This window comes from Eptesicus fuscus, chromosome 20, assembly GCF_027574615.1.
Source record: "Eptesicus fuscus isolate TK198812 chromosome 20, DD_ASM_mEF_20220401, whole genome shotgun sequence".
NCBI classification, from domain to species: domain Eukaryota; kingdom Metazoa; phylum Chordata; class Mammalia; order Chiroptera; family Vespertilionidae; genus Eptesicus; species Eptesicus fuscus.
This window is the reverse complement of record NC_072492.1, coordinates 32,584,755-32,596,247: the sequence shown is the minus strand read 5'-3', so window position 1 is coordinate 32,596,247 and position 11,493 is coordinate 32,584,755. Positions and strand designations below refer to the sequence as shown.

The window sequence follows — 11,493 nt, the reverse complement described above, 5'->3', positions numbered from 1 at the left end:
AGTCCTAAAGGCCTTGTCCTGCAGAGCTTTATTTGAGGGATCTACACAGGGACCATCCACCTCACTTCCATAGCTTCTTGATGGACATGTTTTTCTCACTATCCTTTTGCATGACCTGCAGTGCAGAGAGAGAAAACATCAAGTTACAAACTGGGTGAACACAGGCCCTATGCCCACTGCTCTAGAGCCACCGTCAGCAAAGGCAGAAAAGATGGAGGCCTGTACCTTGGCTACCGCCATCTCAAAGTCCTCCTGGGTGACGTGGACTCGCCGTTCCCGTAGGGCATACATGCCAGCTTCCGTGCACACACCCTGAGCAGGGAAAGGAAGACGGGCTGTTGCTGTGCCCTTGAACCCAGAGCTTCCTGCCTCTGCCCCTTCCTTTTCCTTGGGCCCTCAGATTACCTTCACTTCAGCCCCTGATGCTCCTGGCATGAGCTCAGCAATTTTTCTCAGGTTGATCCCCCGGGTCAGGTTCATTTTTCGAGAATGAATCTTCAAAATGTCCAGGCGAGCCTAGAGATGAGAGGAAAAACCTGAGCCCCACTGTCTACCATACCACCCCCCCACCCCCACCCCCAGCCAGAGCCATGCCCAGCACTGCCCATCACAAACCTCCTCATTAGGGGGTGGGAATTCAATTTTTCTGTCGATGCGCCCAGGGCGAAGCAAAGCTGAGTCCAGGATGTCAATCCTATTAGTAGCCATGATAACCTGAGTGGAGAAGGGGGGTAGCATCAGCTAGGCGCCTCCCCAGGTTGCACCTCACCCATGGCCCTCCCTCAGCTCATCCCATCGCTGCCACCACCTCACCTTGATATTCTTGGTGGCCTCAAAGCCATCCAGCTGGTTGAGCAGCTCCAGCATGGTGCGCTGCACTTCACTGTCCCCCCCAGAACCCCCCTCCAGCCGTGAGGAGCCGATAGAGTCGATTTCATCCATGAAGATGATAGATGGAGCGTGTTCTCGTGCCATGACAAACAGCTCCCTCACCATTCTTGCCCCTGTAACAAGGCCAAGCTGGCATTAGAAGTTGAGTTCCCTACCCTTACCCCCACTCCCCTGCCCCCCCCCACTTCCACTTGGTTTTCATGTCTCTAGCCACAGTTACCTTCCCCGATGAATTTCTGTACCAATTCAGAGCCAGAGACACGAATAAAGGTACAGTCTGTATGATGAGCCACAGCTCGGGCCAACAGCGTCTTCCCAGTGCCTGGGGGTCCATACAGCAGCACTCCCTAGAGGGAAACGGCAGGTCTCAGGGCAGAAAGCCAGCCCCATGTTTCATTCAATGAACACATACTAACTGCCTGCTCTGTGCTAGATGCCATACTAGAAGCTTAGAGCTATAAAAGAATGCATGTCAAGGTCCCTTCTGGTGTTTATCCAAACCGCCGCAGTGCCCTGATAGTATCTCTCCCCCAGCCCTCTTCAGCGAGGAAGGCCAGCTTATCCCTCCCCAAACCCTGCACTCGGTCCGAGGAACAGCATGGCCCTCCCACAGAAGCCCTGCTTCTCACCTTGGGCTGTGCAATGCCCAGTGCTTCAAAGAGTTCAGGATGCTTAACAGGCAGCTCGATGACTTCTTTGATCTCCTTGATCTGCTTGTCCAGCCCACCAATCATCTCATAAGTTGAATCTGGCACCTTCTCCACCATCATCAGTGACACCAGTGGGTCTACCTTGTTGGGCAGGATCTTGTGCAGAGTGTAGCTGTCATTTCTAAGAGCCACCCGGCAGTTGGGTGTCACCTGGAAGAGGGGTGAGACTTTCAGGAAGCTGTGTGGAGAGAACTGACCCAAACTCCCACCTCATCTGCTGCACTCACATCATTGATGTCGATGTTCTTGTCCACATCTACGACAAACTTGCCCTCAGGATGCACCTAAAGAAACAGGGCTCATGACTTTTCCTGACAGTCACCAAACCACCAACCTCCCCCAGGGAGACCCGTAAGTCCTAGAATAACGTGACAGAATGCTGTCCTTGGAGGCTACACACAAAGGTAAGGGGATTCAGCAGATGGTCCCTGGGGTGATGCTGCCTTTACCTTAACCAACACTTTCTTCTTATCCATGGCGCGGACTACTTCCCCCACATAGGAGCCCTGCTCCTGCAACAGCTGTAGCTCCTCCCGCAACAGGCGCACTGGATGGGAAACAGACACAGTGGTCACCCAGCTGCTTTGGTGTTCCCTCCCCGATAACTCAATTCCATACCCAGGAACTAAGCACGTTTGGAAGGGAAAGCTACAAAAAGAAAGCAAAAATTCTATTGAAGGGGATTGCTATGGGGCTTGGAAGGAGATGTGCAAATGAATAACTATATACCAATGCAAGGCATCACCATGGACAAAAGCACCGATGTGAAGACAATTCAGGGAGATGTGAACAGTCAGAAGTCAGACCAACTGCCCATAGCCAACCTCCCCCCCTCACCTTTTGCATTAAGCTCATTTCTCTGTGCCTGCAGCCTCCGAAGATTTTGGCTCTTATCATTCACAATCAGCTGCGGAGGACAAGAAGTTTCAAAAGGCAGGAAAACATAGGAGGTTAAGATCTTGGACAAGACCCTCAGGCTGGTATGAACTGAGTGAGGACAGAGCACAGGCATCTGCAGGTTTCAGATTCTCCACTATGATCCTATGGCCTTGGCCTGTCCTCCAACAGCCCCTCTGTTCAAAAAAGGCTACTTGTCTAACACTGGTCCAGGAACAACAAACCCTAATGGGGCAACATTACAACTGGCTCATGTAGACAATTTCTTGTAGGGTGGCATATCAACATGTTCCAGTGGAAAGATCTTTGAGTCAGAAGCCTAAGTTCTAGCCCGCCTGCTGCCAACTAACTGCTAGGTAGAGCCATTTAAAACATCTAGTTCTGTTACCAACTGCAAGTAGGCAGAGCACCACTACACCATGCCTCTTTTCAGGGCTGTTGTATGAAATCACAAGTGCATTTCAAAAATGATAACCCAAATACGATACCTGCAAATGTACCTGGAGTTTAGAAACTTTCCCTATGGCTTTCCTCCACCCAATTCATATTCATTGTTTTCCTTATTTCTATGGTCCCCGCTCCCTCTTCAGGCGAGAGCACTGTGTTGCCAATTCCTTTTCATTCAGTCCCCTATTATCAGCATTGTCCAGACTCAATTCTGTCTTCCCTTGCACTCACTCTACCCCAACCCCCATCTGATAAACCTCAGGTCCTGAGCCTGTGTCCTCCCCTTTTATGTGAAATCCTCTCCATCAGGCTTCTACCCAAAGGAATGGCCTTTTCTGTTTGACTCTGGAAGATGTGTAACAAACTATTTTCCTACTGGCCCCAGTGGAATTTTATGGATTGTTGAAATCTCCATCAACCATTCATCCCCCTGCTAGCTCCCTTTGTCCCTCTGGAGTCCGTCCTCACCTGGAGTTCTTCAATCTTGGACAGATAATATTGGCGGAGTCCACTGCCTGCCTTCCCCTCTTCCAGCTCCATCTGAAGACACAGTGGAATTATTAAACAACAGGCTAAATAGCCAAGCCACTTCCAGCTTGGATGGAGGCCTCAGATTTGGGTTCTAATCTCTTCCTGCATTTCTTCAGAACCCTCCTTTACTCCACGACTAAACTAAAAGCAGAACGCGAATGCCGCCTCCCTCATAGGAACCAGAACGACCAAGAGGCGACTGACACGCACGGAGCGCTTTGTCCCGAGCCCGGCGCTTTACAGACCCGGGTGTTACTACCACAGGCGGAGCCGGGAGGAAGGACGCGTCTCCTGTCTCCTGCGTCTCGCCGACGGGCCCGTTCCCGCTCTCGCCGCTCATCTCTCACTCCGCCTCCGCCGTGTCTTCTCTCCCGGCCAACCCTGACCCCCCGGGGGCTGCGCTGACACAGCAGATCCGGTCCCAGGCAGGGCCCGATCTGGATTGGACCACCCACTCCCGACCCACCGACCTCTTGCCCCAGCCGGCGGCCCACCTCGGATCACTCCTGCTCCGCATCCAGTCCCAGCCCCCGCCCAGCCGCCGCCGCCGCCGCCACATACCTGCTCGGGTCCATCAACCGCCATCTTCCCTCTGTAGTGGAGATCGCCGGCATACCAGTCGGCTCGGCGCGCAGGCGCAGAAGCAGGGACCGGAAACCGGGGTAGAGAGTGCATCCGGGTCAATGGGCCGGGTGGCGCGGGATTGACAACAAATAACAAGGGCCCTGAGGGACCGGAGGTCGGCGGCGCTACGCGAGGCCGGGAGTTTTGGAAGGGCACAGAACTCCTAAATGTTTCTAGAAACTCGGTTTTAGTTCACATAGTCTACTCTCTTGGTTCCAACCTACAGTTTATATGCAACCTGGCGACAGAGTAAAATACTTTTTGTGGCCACGCTCCAAATGACAGAGAACTTGGAGCCGGGGACGCGTGCTACGCAAGCGGAAGCGGAAGTACGTTGCTGCCTCCATGTGCTGCTCCTAGAGTTGTGGAAACGGTGTTGGTTGCGAGTGATGTGGAGTAAGGCGCTGAGTGTGATTGCTCCGGCGAGCGGAATCTAGTGCTCCGGGAAGAGGCGTCCCAGGTTCTACTTTCTCCCTAGATTGAGTGACACCCCCCCGTCCCACCATGGGCAAGAAGGGCAAAGTCGGGAAGAGCCGGCGGGACAAGTTCTATCACTTGGCAAAGGAGACTGGTGAGTCAAATTTGCGCCTTCCGCGAGCTAGACGAGCGACTTGTCAGGTTCGGAGCCCCCTCTCCCCCCGCCCCCCCACCTCTTCCGAACATTGAGTTTTTCTCGCAAAAGAGATAGTGGGTTGTGAGGCCGCAGAAATCCCGCTGGGAAAGCACCTCGTGGACTTTGTTATTTTGTTGACGCCCCCAGGTTATCGTTCCCGCTCTGCATTCAAGCTGATTCAGCTGAATCGTCGCTTTCAATTCCTGCAGAAAGCCCGAGCCTTGCTGGACCTGTGTGCTGCGCCGGGGGGATGGTGCGTAACTACCGGCACCTGGCACTCCTGGCGGCTGGTTTCTGGGTTCCATCCGGCCTGGGATGACTGAGAGTTGCATTGGGGGAAGGGAGGGCGGATACAGTAATAACAGCCTCAATTTCTCTACTCCCCAGAACATACACTACAGAGGTTTGGAACGTGTACATAGGATTTGCTCTGGCCACTGCACTTGGCAGAGCTCCTCCTAACACGGAAGAGGGTTTATATTGTCAAGTGTTGGGAAGGAATAGTCTTGGGTATTTTAATCTTTATTCTTCTTTCATAGGCTGCAGGTGGCTGCCAAGTTTATGCCTGTATCAAGTCTTATTGTGGGTGAGTGACAGGTGGTTCACGCGGGTGTTTTAGGGGTGGGAGTACAAGATAATGTGCCCTACATTTCCTTTCTTCATGCTTGAGGCAACCTTTTGGAATATTCTGACCTGATTTCTTCCAGGGGTGGATCTGGTACCAATCAAGCCTCTTCCCAATGTGGTGACACTCCAAGAGGACATCACAACGGAACGCTGTAGGCAGGTGATAAGAATCTCTCTTCCTATCCCCTTTATATGCAAACATCCACTTTTGTCCTCTTCTCACTCAAATTTTCTGAAGGCGAGACTTTTCCTGTTTACTGTGCCTTAAGCAGTGTTTGCATGATATCTGTAAGCCTGGAATATGCCTCATCCACTCCAGCCTTTATTTGGTCAGGAATGAGGTGTTTGAAATTGGAAGAAGTGCAGAGATTTCAGTGAAATCCTTTCCAGGAAGGCTCACTAGTAGATTGTAAGCTCCATGAAGACAGACATGGCGTGTTTTTAATTAATTAATTAATTAATTAATTTTATTTCAGAGAGAAAGGGAGAGGGAGAGATAGAAACATCAATGGTGAGGTAGAATCATTGATCGGCTGCCTCCCGCACACCCACACGGGGGATTGAGCCCGCAATCTGGGCATGTGCCCTGACGGGGAATTGAACCGTGACATCATGGTTCATAGGTTGAGCTCAACCACTGAGCCACGCCACCCTGGCAGACGTGTTATATCCCCCGTGCCAGGCACAGTATTTGGCCTTTAATGGGCACTCAACAAATGATTGGGTGAACAAATGACTGAATCAGGGATTCCTCCATCTGTAGCCATTCCTGTGTTTCTGCGGCTATAACCCCTTCCCTCCTTTGTAGGCCTTGAGGAAGGAGCTGAAGACCTGGAAAGTTGACGTTGTGCTCAATGACGGGGCCCCCAATGTTGGGGCTAGCTGGGTCCATGATGCTTACTCACAAGGTGCCAGGGGCGTGGAGATGGTGGAGGTGGGCATGGCCTGTCGGGCTGCATTGGTCCTCGACTAATACTCTCTCCCCCACAGCCCATTTGACACTGATGGCTCTCCGTTTGGCTTGTGATTTTCTGGCCCGTGGTGGCTGCTTCATCACAAAGGTTTTCCGTTCCCGTGACTATCAGCCCCTGCTATGGATCTTCCAGCAGCTGTTCCGCCATGTCCAGGCCACTAAGCCCCAGGCCTCGCGCCATGAATCTGCAGAGATCTTTGTAGTCTGCCAGGGTAGGTGGGCATCACTTCCTTCTTCCTCTTGACTCGTTTCCTAACTACCAAAGCACGCTTTTTTACACTTTCTTATATATCCTATCATCTTAGGATACCTGGCTCCTGACAAGGTTGACAGTAAATTCTTTGACCCAAAATTTGCCTTCAAGGAGGTTGAAGTTCAGGCCAAGACAGTTACTGAATTAGTGACTAAGAAGAAACCAAAGGTGTGTTGAGTAATGTGGTCACTCTCAGGTCCTGGACCTCTGGGGAGATTGGGCCTGATGGGTCCAATAGACACCACATAAGGGACCACTCAACCTTCTTTATTTCCCTCCCTAAGGCTGAAGGCTATGCTGAGGGTGACCTCACTCTCTATCATCGTACCTCAGTCACTGACTTCCTCCGAGCTGCCAATCCTGTTGACTTCCTCTCCAAAGCCAGTGAAGTGAGTCCCAGATTTGGGGGAATGGGAAGGGAACCCCAGAAACATGGCCTGAATGTTTTCCAACTCCTTTCCCTTCTTCCAAACAGATTTCACTAGATGATGAAGAGCTGGCACAGCATCCAGCTACCACTGAGGATATACGGGTGTGCTGTCAGGATATCAAAGTGCTGGGGCGCAAGGAGCTTAGGTATGATGTGGGGGTGGTGTAAGTGCCAAAGGCAGGGAAAGGCCTTTGAAAGCCATGATGTTGATCTCAGAACAGAATGTTGTTGTGCTAGAGGTTTGGGCTGGGGACCCGAGTCCTAGGATTTGTGACTCAGATAGGAAATTTGGGATGTGGGCCTATGACAGAGGAGGAAGCAGGGACAAAGGGAGATGGTAAGGTCTGTAATGGTATTTCTGGGACAGGTCCCTACTGAACTGGAGAACAAAGCTTCGGCGATATGTAGCCAAGAAGCTGAAAGAGCAAGCAAAGGCGTTGGACATCAGGTGAGGAGGGAGCTAAAGCACAGATGTTGACTGGGTGTTGGGGGGGCGGGGTGTGTCTAGAAAATAACCAAACTCCTTGGTCTGTTTTGTCAGCCTCAGCTCAGGAGAGGAGGAGGAAGGTGATGAAGAGGACTCAACAGCTGGGACCCCGAGGCAGCTCTCTAAGGAGGAGGAAGAGGAGGAACAATTGAATCGGACCCTGGCAGAGATGAAGGCCCAGGAGGTGGCAGAATTAAAGAGGTGAGGAGAGATCGCTTCTCGGCCTTTTGGCTAAGATCAAATGTAGTAAAGAGGTGAGGAGAGCAGGGAAGAGTTTGGGGAACTGCCCTCCTACCCCCCTCACCCCCCCGAGTTTCTGTGTGTGTGGATGGAGGAAGAGAATGAGGAAATGGTTGGGCGATTTTCAGAGCTGGGCAGGTATAATTCCTCAAACGTCCCCTCAGGAAGAAAAAGAAGCTGCTGCGTGAGCAGAGAAAGCAGCGGGAGCGTGTGGAGCTAAAGATGGATCTTCCCGGGGTTTCCATTGCAGATGAGGGGGAGACTGGCATGTTCTCCCTGCGCACCATCCGGGGTCACCAGGTGAGGCGGGGTTGGAACAGTTTGAGGAGACCAGAGGATCTGTTTGTGTATTTGGAAGGGGATCGGGGATTAAACATCATTTTCTTAGTGTGCTGCATGATCACTGCTCATGGCTGCTTGTCCACCCATAAATATGACTCAGTGAGGGGTGGCTGGGGAAGAAACATAACCCTAACATGAAATGAGGAAGACTTGTGAGTACTATAAGGACATTACATACATGTATGTATCATACAGAATACGTAAAAGTAGAAGAACCAAGAGGCACTCTGCAAGAAGCTGTTTCTGGCAGCTGCAGCAGGGAACTGGGTCACCAGCACGGTGATGGAGGGCTTCCCTCAGGGGAGCAACGCTCCTCAGTCCACTGAGGCCAAGTGAGCACCTCGGCGCACATTGGCTGCTGGATGGTGAATACAGGGAATTTGACTTTTAAATAAAAGCAGTGGTCACAGGCAATTTGTGGCTTTTGTGTGGGAATGGGAACCAGGTGGTCTTTGTTGTATAGGAAAGTAGTGGTTCTGGAGCAGACTACCACTTATCCGTATTTTGCCTCAGTTCCCTCATCTGTAAAAGAGAATAATAGAACCTACCCACTAGGGCTTGGGGGATGAGTAAAAAATGTTGCCTGGGCTCCTTTATTCAGTGGAAACAAAATTCGTAGATTATATTATTCTCAGTAGGTGATGTGGTACCTTTTTTTGAGGTAATGTTTTTAAAGAAAAATTAATGTGTTAGAATATTTTAAAATTTGATGCTATATAGGGTATGGGTACTTTTCCATAAACCTATTTCTGCTACCATTGAAGATGAGACTGCTGAGTGGAACAGGTGGTGATCTGGTCTAGAATGGGATGGCTGTGACAGCCCCATCACTTCCCTGTCTGTAAAAGGAGATAATGTGTTTGCTGAAACTAAGACAATGGACACAGAAAAAAAGCAGTATGTTCAAGTACCCTCGATCTCTGTTTATCTGTCAAACTTTAGTTGTTAGAGGAGGTAACACAAGGGGATATGAGTGCTGCAGACATGTTTCTGTCCGATCTGCCAAGAGATGACATCTATGTGTCAGATGGTGAGGAGGAGGAGGATGATGATGCATCTCTGGATAGTGACCTGGATCCAGAAGAGCTGGCAGGAGTCAGAGATCCTCGGAGTCTAAAGGACCAAAAGTGGTAAGGTGGGGGCTGGTCTGCAGGTATTACCAAAGGCGTGGGGCAGGGGGAGTTCTCCAGGGCACTGGCCCACTAACCCACTTTCCTTGGGGCTACAGTGGACGATTTGCCAAAGCAGAAGACGATAAAGGGGAGGAGGATGAAGAAGAGAACCCATTGCTGGTGCCTTTGGAGGAAAAGGCGGTCCTGCAGGAAGAACAAGCCAGCCTGTGGTTCTCAAAGGTAAGAGGAAGCTAGGGGGTCAAGACTCAGGGAACTGGCATTCCCTGCTGAAGGATACCTAAAGATTTCCCCTATCATAGGATGGCTTCAGTGGGATTGAGGATGATGCTGATGAGGCTCTGGAGATCAGTCAGGCCCAGCTGTTGTATGAGAGCCGCCGGAAGGGGCAGTCGCAGCCGCCACTGCTGCCACCGCCACCACCATCTTCTAGTTTGAAGACTGAGAGAAAACCTTCCCAGTGCCCAGATGAGGCCCTTAAGGCGACAGAGGCTCCACCAGGGACAGAGGCTGCCACTGGCCCTGGGAGTGGGGGGAGAGAGGACAGCTCCGACAGTGACAGCAGCAGCAGTGAGGATGAAGAGAGGTGAGTGGTTGCAGCTGATGGGAGAAGGGATAATGAAGCAGTGGTGACCATTTCTCTAAGTTGGGTGTTTTCAACCTTGCCTGTAGATCAAGAGCTTTAAAAATACTTATTATTCTGATTTAACTGGTACAGCCATGGTAGGATCTCCGGAAGTTACCCACTGCAGCCTTAAACAGGAACCAGGTTGAGGTGAGGTGGGAGTGGGTCTGAGTGATATGGAGTGATGGTGGACACATGGTTCTCTTCTGCAGCTGGGAACCACGCCGTGGTAAGAGGCGAAGCTGTGGGCCCAAGTCAGAGGATGCTGGGTTTGAGATAGTGCCTATTGAGGACCCAGGTGAGTGGGTCTGCACCCAGTGGGATGGGAGGAGACCATGGATGTTTGGGAATCGAGCTTGGACTTTTTTCCTCCCCTTCTAGTGAAACATCGGATACTGGACCCTGAAGGCCTTGCTTTAGGTGCTATTATTGCCTCTTCCAAAAAGGCCAAGAGAGACCTCATAGATAATTCCTTTAGCCGGTAAGGGGAAGAAAATCACGAGAAGCCGCCCAGTTGTGTGTGTGGTGGGAGGGGGCAAGTGGTGGTTTCTTCTCCACAAAGCATGGAGTGGTCATTAGGGCTGTGTCCTCGCCACCTAGGTATACATTTAATGAGGACGAAGGGGAGCTTCCAGAGTGGTTTGTGCAGGAGGAAAAGCAGCACAGGATACGGCAATTGCCTATTGACAAGAAGGAGGTGGAGCATTATCGGAAACGTTGGCGAGAAATCAATGCACGTCCCATCAAGAAAGTGGCTGAGGCTAAAGCCAGAAAGAAACGCAGGGTAAGTATTGGGGCTGCCCAAGGTGAGGGGTAGGTGGGGCAGGGGTGGGGCAGAGGTTAACCTGACAGGGCCTCACACAGATGCTGAAGAAGCTGGAACAAACCAAGAAGAAAGCAGAAGCTGTGGTGAACACGGTGGACATCTCAGAACGAGAGAAAGTGGCACAGCTTCGAAGGTGATTGGGGGAGGTCACCCACAAAGACACATGGGGGTTAAAAAGTGCCAGAAAGCCAATTGGGGGAGGTCACCCACAGACACATGGGGGTTAAAAAGTGCCAGAAAGCCAACTGTTTCTTCCATTTACAGTCTCTACAAGAAGGCTGGGCTTGGCAAGGAGAAACGCCAGGTCACCTATGTCGTAGCCAAAAAAGGTGTGGGCCGCAAAGTGCGCCGGCCAGCTGGAGTCAGAGGTCATTTCAAAGTGGTGGACTCAAGGATGAAGAAGGACCAAAGAGCACAGCAACGGAAGGAGCAGAAGAAAAAAAACAGGCGGAAGTAAGCAGAGCCACCAGGGCCTCTGAGAAGGCAGTGTTTGGAGGAGGAGCGATTCTGCAGTTCACTCCAGCCTCCCTGTTACCAGCTGCACCCTGCTTGCATCACAGTCATCTGAAAAGACGGTGAGGTGTGGGGTACCTAGAACTCATGGTGGTCTGAGCGGTGAGCACATCTCCTGCCTCTTGTTAAAGCACAGCCGAAGGGCCCTGTTGGACTCCACAACCCGTCCCTGAAGAAGACAGGGCACTTGTTTTAAATTACAAGGGGAACTTGAGTGTTGAGGTGGCATTCACTCTAGTCTGATTTCTGGGCCTCTCAGGTCTCTCCGTCCTCTTCTATTGCCATTTAAATAAAACCATGCTTATAGATGTCTTTTCTGCCAGTTCCCATTAAG

General features: G+C 51.3%; 2 protein-coding genes across 2 annotated transcripts; one reads left to right on the top strand and one right to left on the bottom strand.

Annotated features, from left to right (window-relative positions):
• Window positions 1-11: 11 nt before the first annotated feature.
• On the bottom strand, window positions 12-4,118 carry PSMC5 (proteasome 26S subunit, ATPase 5). Its single transcript, XM_008149431.3, has 12 exons — window positions 4,038-4,118; window positions 3,414-3,485; window positions 2,439-2,508; window positions 2,051-2,148; window positions 1,829-1,885; window positions 1,521-1,751; window positions 1,112-1,238; window positions 814-1,004; window positions 616-714; window positions 406-516; window positions 226-312; window positions 12-115 (listed from the first exon to the last, which is right to left on the bottom strand). The coding sequence occupies exons 1-12, from the start codon at window positions 4,059-4,061 to the stop codon at window positions 62-64; spliced, it is 1,221 nt and encodes a 406-aa protein (XP_008147653.1). The 5' UTR covers window positions 4,062-4,118; the 3' UTR covers window positions 12-61.
• Window positions 4,119-4,210: 92 nt separating this feature from the next.
• Window positions 4,211-11,461, top strand: FTSJ3 (FtsJ RNA 2'-O-methyltransferase 3). Its single transcript, XM_054709632.1, has 20 exons — window positions 4,211-4,671; window positions 4,861-4,966; window positions 5,253-5,299; window positions 5,421-5,500; window positions 6,149-6,248; window positions 6,331-6,525; window positions 6,619-6,734; window positions 6,851-6,955; window positions 7,042-7,142; window positions 7,364-7,444; window positions 7,538-7,684; window positions 7,888-8,023; window positions 9,008-9,195; window positions 9,294-9,417; window positions 9,498-9,781; window positions 10,033-10,118; window positions 10,202-10,301; window positions 10,421-10,604; window positions 10,685-10,779; window positions 10,911-11,461. Exons 1-20 carry the CDS (start codon window positions 4,605-4,607, stop codon window positions 11,101-11,103), a joined length of 2,535 nt encoding a protein of 844 aa, XP_054565607.1. The 5' UTR covers window positions 4,211-4,604; the 3' UTR covers window positions 11,104-11,461.
• Window positions 11,462-11,493: the final 32 nt, after the last annotated feature.